The sequence below is a fragment of the Corylus avellana genome, chromosome ca7 (assembly GCF_901000735.1).
Source record: "Corylus avellana chromosome ca7, CavTom2PMs-1.0".
Classification (NCBI taxonomy): Eukaryota; Viridiplantae; Streptophyta; class Magnoliopsida; order Fagales; family Betulaceae; genus Corylus; species Corylus avellana.
Genome location: NC_081547.1, coordinates 25,856,233 through 25,865,293, shown reverse-complemented (window position 1 = coordinate 25,865,293; position 9,061 = coordinate 25,856,233). Strand labels below are relative to the sequence as shown.

The 9,061-nt window shown below is 35.3% G+C and overlaps 1 protein-coding gene across 3 annotated transcripts; it reads left to right on the top strand.

Moving 5' to 3' along the window:
* Positions 1-2,095: 2,095 nt before the first annotated feature.
* On the top strand, positions 2,096-7,573 carry LOC132186046 (MLO-like protein 6). 3 transcript variants are annotated; one of them, XM_059599827.1, is made up of 15 exons: positions 2,096-2,326; positions 2,414-2,471; positions 2,562-2,818; positions 2,921-3,037; positions 3,127-3,187; positions 4,743-4,831; positions 5,388-5,462; positions 5,647-5,741; positions 5,828-5,877; positions 6,082-6,122; positions 6,254-6,427; positions 6,525-6,560; positions 6,676-6,743; positions 6,837-6,897; positions 6,988-7,573. In XM_059599827.1, exons 1-15 carry the CDS (start codon positions 2,204-2,206, stop codon positions 7,423-7,425), a joined length of 1,743 nt encoding a protein of 580 aa, XP_059455810.1. In that variant the 5' UTR covers positions 2,096-2,203; the 3' UTR covers positions 7,426-7,573. The 3 variants fall into 3 exon arrangements, with proteins under 3 accessions (XP_059455810.1, XP_059455809.1, XP_059455811.1); XM_059599826.1 differs by having other exon boundaries at positions 5,828-5,946; XM_059599828.1 differs by lacking the exon at positions 2,414-2,471 and having other exon boundaries at positions 2,236-2,326; positions 5,828-5,946.
* The last annotated feature ends 1,488 nt before the right edge of the window (positions 7,574-9,061 follow it).

Below are 9,061 nucleotides of genomic sequence, written 5' to 3'. Positions count from 1 at the left end.
ATGCTAATTCAAATAATTTGATTTAGATTCCCAAGAAGAGAGTTGTTCTATTGTGATAGATTTTGATTTTGAGGAATAGGGTTCTTTTATTGCTTTGCAATAAGAAAATTCATGTGAGTCTTTACTTATTTGGACAGATGTCATGCTCCACCGATCGCTAGTGACCGAGCAAACTCTTACATAAAGCTGCCTTATTACAATTAACGTATTAGAGCAGTACTGCAAAGATTTTGATTTTGAGGAATATAGTTGTTGTATTGCATTACAATAAGAAAACTTATGTGAGAATTTTTACCTATTTGGACAAGTGTTAAGTTTCACTTGTTCGAGCTTGTGACCGAGCAAGCTCTTACATGAAGCTGCCCTACTACAATTAATGTGCGTATTAGAACAAAAATACTGCAACGGGAAAACCTATTGTACGTACAAAAATTAAATAATTAAATATTAGATTTTTTGATTTGGGTATATATACATTTCACTAAGAATTTTAGACAAGAAGATTGATTTTTGATGACTGAAGAACAATATAAAATTCTAGAAGCTTCTTCTTTTTTTATTTTTCTTATTTTTTTATAATAATATATTAAAATGCTGAATTGGACCAATCAAAACCCTTAAGATTACGCATGTGAAAGTTAATTGAGTATATACTCATGTTTGAATTTGAAAGAGTTTAATCTTATGCGACAAGTACAACATCATCGTTCTTGCTACTTCTACCTCACCCAGAAAAAAACAAGAAAAACAAAACATCTTACGATTAGGCCAACGTCAATATCAGCAGAATATATATATATATATATATATATATATAAGAACAATAGTTTATAATGTTAATCATTAAGGAATAATGTGATTAATGGCCATCTTTTCAACCCATGAAAATAAAAAAAAATATTATACCGTTGCGCAACAAACTAGTCCTGTTTAAGGGAAATTATGCAACGACTTTTTGAGAACTCTTTACGTGCACTCTCTTGCCCTGGCCGCACAGATTATTAAATTTAAATGATATCTCTGGTCTCGTTTGCAAAAATTGACCACATATTACTGAGAGACGACGGCCGTGTTTGGCAAGCTCTTTCACTTTTTTTTTTTCTTTAAAAAAAAAAATTATTATTCAAACAAAATCAAAATAAGAAAAAAAGTGCCCTTTCTCAAATTCTCCCGTCTTTAACCAAAAAAAAAAATAAAGAAAAGAAATTATTTCAAAAGCTTATGTTGATAGAATAGAACTATCAGTCTTGTAAGTAGAGCTGACAATTTAATTCACCACCGGAGAACTCGATACCTAATTTTAAGGTTAAGTTTTAGGTTAAATCGGTTTGAATCATAAATGAGTGACCTGTTTAATAAACATGCCACACGGGTCAACCCTTTTGTCTAATTTTTTTAAAGTAAATTTAAGTTCAACGGACAACCCACTAATCCGATACGTAGTTTTAAAATTAGGGTTTAAGTTAAATGGATTCGGATCATAAACGAGTTATGACCCGTTTAATAAACGTTTTTGGGTTCTGGTTGACATAAACTGGTTTAAAGGTTAACTGGGTTGACACGACCTCGACATGTGAGCCTGTTTTGCCAACCTTACTTATAAATATAAAAAAATTGAGTTCTACACTATAATTGTATTATATGAGTGAATGATTAGTTGAAAAAAAAAAAGAAAAAAAAGAAGAGAGTGAATGATTATATTGATCCAATTTTTAAAAATTTAAAATTATAAATTGCACTAAAACATTTGATTATTCAATACTCTATCAGAAATGAGGAATGCATCACAATCAACCCTCTGTTAAACAACAACAACAACAACAAAAAAAATTTAGCTTATGGATAAAATTGTATTCCAAGACATCCCTTGAAAAGGATGAATAATTGTCGTATCATATTCCGTAAGAGGACCGTCACTTATCAAGACCAAATTATATATATATTATGTGAAATTATCCATTTTAATTATTTGAACACCTCCTTTGAAAATGTCAAAGTCCTGTATTTCTTGACTGGCCATCTCGGTCTCATATTTACTCTCAGACTTTCTGATTTCTATAAATAACAGACACTCCCCAAACACGTATTATGTTACCATATATACATACACACCCAGAGAGCTGCTTCGGAAAGCGTTGGTCTCCACTTTCATCTCTGTAATCTCTTATAAACAGAGCTTCCGCAACACACAAGAACTGTGATCATGGCGGTCGCGGAGAAGGAAAGTACAATGGAGGAAACTTCAACATGGGCAGTTGCGGCGGTGTGCTTCGTCTTGCTTGCCGTTTCAATCTTCATTGAACATTTTCTTCATTCTATTGGAAAGGTAATCTGCTCTGCTCTGCTCACAGTCTCTGTTTTTGTTTGTGTTGTTTAATTAATTGCAGAAATCATTTCTTGATTCCTTTAATAGTGGCTAAAAAACAAACACAAACGAGCTCTTTACGAAGCGCTTGAAAAGATCAAAGCAGGTATCTCTAGATTCTCTACCTCACACATTAAGATGATCGATCAGGATTCAGTCGCCTAACCATTTTTCTTTCATGGGTTTTTTTGGGCAGAGCTTATGCTGTTGGGATTCATATCCTTGCTCCTGACAGTGTTACAAGATCCCATTTCTACCATATGCATACCCAAGAGAGTCGGAGCCACGTGGCATCCCTGTGAAACGGTGAAGAGTGGGACGACCAAAAAAGATTCTGGAGATTCCGAGGATTCTGAGGACAGCAATGGTCGGAAACTGCTCCAATTTTTGGATTCTGGCTTCTCTGCTCGTCGGAGATTAGCTACAAAAGGAAACGACACGTGCACAGAAAATGTAATTTCTTTCTTTCTTTATTTCTTTCCAAAAGGGCATTACCAATGAAGATCTAAATGATTTAATTCCATGGAATAATCATTTGCGTTGCCTATTTTGCAGGGAAAAGTGGCCTTCATGTCTGCATATGCAATTCACCAGCTCCATGTGTTCATCTTCGTCTTGGCCGTTTTTCATGTGATTTTCTCCATACTCACCCTGGCTTTGGGCAGAACGAAGGTACCCTTTTACCCTTTCTCCTTCTATGGAGATCTATAAATTCTTCTTCTTTGAATTGTGCAGATTCTAAATCCCTCTTTGAATTGCAGATGAGAAGATGGAAGGCTTGGGAGGATGAAACAAGAACACTTGAATATCAATATCATAATGGTAACTTCTCTTTGACTTTCAAACCATCTACTCACGTCTCCTAAATCAATTGCTTCTTTTCCACTTAATTTAAACGAGTGATGATAGTCACTCAACTATTTTGTTCAATTTTAGGCAAATTTTTACCTTATTTTTTTTATAAAATAAAAAATGAAAAAAATGTCTGAAACAACCCTATCTATTTTTTGTCTTTCTTTTAATGGCAAGAGGCAAGAGGCCTCATCTGTAGTTGTTGTGGCCCTATCCACTGATTAGCTTATGACTTCTTGTTACCTAAGACTTTTATGGGCAAAAAATGATATTTTTATTACACTATAGCATATCTCTTAAAAAAAAGACAATTTTTTGCCTATAAAAGTTTTAGGTGGCAAGAGGCAAGACGCCCCATCTGTAGTTGCTGTGGCCCCACCCATTGATTAGCCCGTAACTTCTTATCACTTAAGGCTTTTATGGGCCAAAAATGATATTGGGAAAACTTCAGAAAGCCCTCCTGAACTTTCAGCCGTTTTGACATATCCTCCCTGAATTTTCAAAACTCTTACTCAGGCCCCCTGAACTTTGGTTTTCTCTCACTTTGGATCCTTTTAACTTTTTATACCCATTTTACCCTCCCCCAAAACTACGTCGTTTTGTGTCCTAAAACTACAACACCTACCTAGCCCAAAATGACGTCGTTTTAGGCATTAAATTTATTTATTTATTTTGCTTCTCTTTTTTTTAAAAAATAAATAAAAAAAAATTAATGCCTAAAACGACGTCGTTTTGGGCTGAGTAGGTGTTGTAGTTTTAGGACACAAAACAACATAGTTTTGGGGAGGGTAAAATGGGTATAAAAAGTCAAATTGTTTGACTTTAACGTTAAAAGGGTCCAAAGTGAGAGAAAACCAAAGTTCAAGGGGCTTAAGTGAGAGTTTTGAAAATTTAGGGGGGTATGTCAAAATGGCGGAAAGTTCAAAGGGGCTTTCTGAAGTTTCTCCAATGATATTTTTATTATACCATAACATATCTCTTAAAAAAAAACATATCTCTTAAAAAAAAAGTGTGTTGTTAAGAGATTATGATTAAGAAAAAAATATACCCGCTAATCTAATTAGTTATTGGCCAACGTTTTAATCATTTTACTAATTATAAATTATTATGTCAATTTGTAAAAAAATTATAGTAAAAATGGTGTCGGTTCGGTTATTTTCCTTGGAGAATAAATTTTTAGTCATTTTATGGACTTGGTCAGCTGCTCTACAGAGGAATTAGACACCCCTCTTTCTCGAAAAGTGATAGCAAAACACAAAATTAATTTACCAAAAAGTGACTCACATTGTCAACTGAATAGATGACTTTGCATCCGATCATCTTTTCTTTATTTATTTATTTATTTAATTTTATTTTTTGTCTAATGCAAAGTCAACTGATAGATGACTTTGTAAATTGCTTTTGTGAGCAAATTTGGTATGAAAAAATCTTTTAATTTTTTTAATTTTGATAGCGTGGTGAAAGAGATCATATGGACTTCAAGGGGGGTGGCATATGCTTATGGAAAATGATTTATATGATGCAGATCCACAGAGGTTTAGGTTTGCAAAGGAAACTTCATTTGGGCGAAGGCATATGAGCTTCTGGAGCAAGTCAACGGTTTCTCTTTGGGTGGTCAGTAATGTCCCATCACGATTATGTGAATTTTACAATCATAATTAACAAAGACTTGGGAATTATGTTGTATTTGGATGATTTGTTACATAAATTTACTCTGTATATTTATAATATGGTACCTGACGTACTTTTAAAACGTATGATTTTACTAGTATTTTAAAAAGCATAGATTTTTTGATTTTTTGATTTTTTTTCGTGTTTTGCAACCGATATTTTGTTCAATTTCACTTTTAAACGGGATTCTTTAGGCAATTTTAAAAATGCGTATTTATCATGCAAAATTGCAGGCCGAACGCATTTTTTAGGTAAATTTTCAAAATGATCATTTTGAGTAGGGCCCATTCTGATACTGACTCGTTGCCTCATCAAAAGTTTAAGTAGGCCCATCAATCTTTTATTAAAGTGACTGGTTTTAAGTACAATAGGGACTCCCAAGTACATTTTCTTAGTAATGAGAAACTCGTGTTTATTTTTCAATTTTGGACTTTTAAGGGCATAAAGAGTTTGTTGTGGTACAGTTGTTTGAAAGACCCGATTCTCCTCCTCTTATCAGGTGTGTTTCTTCAGACAATTCGTCAAAACCGTTACTAAGGTTGATTACCTTACGCTGAGACATGGATTTATTGTGGTATGTTTAATTTAGAAATAATGCTAGAAACCACACTTTTATCTCATAGCTATTTTATTTTGCTGACGTCATAAACCTGTGCCAATCAGCCTCAGTTAAAAATAAAAAATTCAAAGGTTGATTGTGCACTTGGGGATTCCAAATTCACATTGATAATTGAAGCTTCAATGTTATATGACTTTAGGCACACTTGGCACCGGAAAGTGAAACAAAGTTTGATTTTCAAAAGTACATCAAGAGATCACTTGAAGAGGAATTTAAAGTTGTGGTGCAGATCAGGTTGGTGCTCAAGCACTTAAAAGGGGTTTGCTTCTTTGATTGATTTTCAATTATCTTAAAATTCTAACCTTACTTTTCATGTGCAGTCCAATCATATGGGGCTTTGCAGTGTTATTCCTACTGTCCAATGCATATAGTAAGCATATGGCCCAACATGCAAAAACTGTGTATCAGTTGAGTGAAGACTCGAACAGCCGATTTCGTGGTATTAACCAAACGAGTCGACCATTCGAGCTAACTCTCGCGAGCCCGATTCTCATTATTTCTGAGTCCAAATTTATCATAGATTGCCTTGGTGACTACAACTGACTAAGAAATGTTTCCTTGTATGTCTCGACAGGATGGCATTCTTCTCTATGGCTACCATTTGTACCATTGTTTGTAAGCTCCAAAACAGAGACAAACTTGTTTCCTACGTTCTTTTTATTTGGGTTGGAGCTCTTTATACAATCTAAGCATTTGGGTTGTTGGTTTAATAGAAGATCTCATGTAGTTTGCTGTGACTTTTACAGATAATCCTGTTGGTGGGGACAAAGCTACAAGTAATAATTACAAAAATGGGGCTAAGAATTCAAGAGAGAGGAGATGTGATTAAGGGTACACCTGTGGTACAGCCAGGTGATGACCTCTTCTGGTTTGGACGCCCTCGGTTCCTTCTCTTTCTCATTCACTTCGTTCTCTTTCAGGTACAATTTTCTCACATTCATCAACAAATTACATAATAGTCTATCTGGGATACTAATTCTAACATCTTCCTTTTGCCTTTGCCCTCTTTAATTGCAGAATGCATTTCAACTGGCCTTCTTTGCTTGGAGTGTGGTAATTAGCCTTTCACTTCTACTTATCTATTCTATCAATTTGGTGCATGCTTAGAAGATGCCAACACACTTGCTTTTCCCTAACTTTCCTGCCATATTTTTTTCCTCTCTTTCAGTATGCATTTGGCACAAGTTCTTGCTTCAACAAACGCACTGCAGATTGGGTCATCAAACTCTCAACGGGGTCAGTTCTTATCAATTAACTCCATATGCTGCTGCCATTGTTAAGATGTTATTATCTGGCTGATTAACATTAATTGCCACTTAATTTCTTCAGGGTCATCATACAAGTTCTCTGCAGTTATGTGACTTTGCCACTCTATGCTCTAGTGACTCAGGTGAGACATGATTACACATTAACACAACAAAACATGTTATGATAATTAACAACAACTTGAGACTAATGGTTCTTTGCTCTGATTTGACAGATGGGGTCTTCCATGAAGCCCACCATCTTCAACGATGGAGTGGCGGATGCATTAAGAAGCTGGCATCGGACAGCCAGAAAGAACACAAGGCAGAGCCATCATCATTCTGAGACAAATTCACCATTTTCAAGTAGGCCGGCCTCTCCCACGCACGGGATGTCCCCTGTTCACCTCCTGCATAACTATCAGCACAGCAGCCTTGACATCTTGGACGCGTCTCCGCGAAAGTCAAATGTTGAGAACGATCATTTGGACGTGGTGGAGTTGGGATTTCGTAAGAAACAAATAAGTGGAGAAGAAGATTCTATGCATTCTGAGCAGCAGCAAGAGAGGGAGATTCAAGGGCAAAGTCCATTGCAATTGCTGCAAGCACCGGGAGCCATCCGTACCCAACATGAAGTCAACAATAGTCTCTCGGAATTCACATTTCGCAGATGAATATATATATACCCACCAATAGAGTTTGGATCATAGGAGAATGTTGTTAACTTATACCACGATGTAAATTTTTTTTTGTCCTTGACATAACTTCTCCTCTCACTTGTAATCTTCTTTTGTTTTTTATTTTTATTTTTATTTTTATTTATTTTCTTTTATTTTGAGATAGTAAGTCTTCTTTTGTTAATGAAGCTTTACATTTCTTTAATAATAATAATAATAATAAAAATTAAAAATCAGTAACATGATTTTAAGCAGATTTTAGGACAAAATTTTGCTCTTATTATCCATCTTATACATTTTCCATTTTTTATAGGTTGTTTTTTGATGTAAGGATCAAATTAAATACATTTTGTGTGTAGCTATACAAGAGCACTAAATGCTTTGCAACCACATATTGTCGTCAAAAAGGTTACATTTTCAGGCATATGGGTTGATTTATAAATGTTCAGTATCACTTGGGTATTTTTTAACAGGTCAAAAGTACTAAATGCATACGTCGGCGGTAATCGAGCCGAACTTTAGAATTTCAAGACTGATTTGTTTATAAGGACCCTTATTCAAGTCGAGTTTGAGCTCGAGCTGAACTAAGAATTGTGTGTCCCAACTCGGCTTGCGAGAGGCTTAGCATAGCTCGAGCTTGAGTCGAGCTATTGGCTCGAATGGTGTTTTCTGAAGAAATTCGTGGGCCTACACATCTCATAAAACCGGTTCAATAAGAGAGAGTTGTTCATTCCTTATAAACATGCCTAAGGTCTTGTCTACAGGTAATGTGAGATTATTTTTCAATACCCTCCCTCACGTGTAGGCCGGTATTTTTTATGGTCTTTGTCATGGGGTAAGTAGTGTGAGCCCTATTCGCCCTGTGGTAGGCTCTGATATCATGAAGAAATTCGTGGGTCTAACTCATCTTATAAAACCGGTTTAATAAGAGAGGGTTGCCTATTCCTTATAAACATGCCCAAGGTCTTATCCATAGGCAATGTGAGATTATTTCTCAACATTTTCAACGAGTTCGAACTAGACTTTTGAATTGTCTGATCCAAACCCAGTTTGAGCCTAAGCTTAGTTAAAAAGCCCGTTCAAACTTTATTTGGGCAACTTGGCTCGTTTAGGGTTTGTTTATGTTTGTTTTTTGTTTTTTTAATTGTGATCAATTTTATTTTTATTTTTTTGAAAAACTCATAAACTTAATTCAAAAAATAGCAAATAAATCATTAAGAAATTTTGGCCAATTACAAGAAAATCCAATTAGATAAGAACGCTGTCATCAATTCAACGAAAAAGAGAGTAATTTTGTCTGCCTTCTCTTCCATGTTATGCTTTTTTTCTTATCATTTTCTTGGCTGGTGTTCTTTGTTCTCTAATAGCTTTTGTTTCTGCAGATGAGTGGAGGAGATCTTGGAGTATCAGCATTTCCTGCAGGCGAGAGCATTTTTACATGGATTGGCACAATTGAGGGTGGTAAAGGGACCATGTATGATGGCTTATCTTACAAGCTCTCCTTGCGGTTTCCCCCCAACTACCCTTTCAAACCACCCCAAGTCAAGTTTGAGATAATGTGCTTCCATCCAAACATTGATCAGTTTGGCAACATTTGTCTTGACATACTTCAGGTTTGAGCATGTATTTCCTT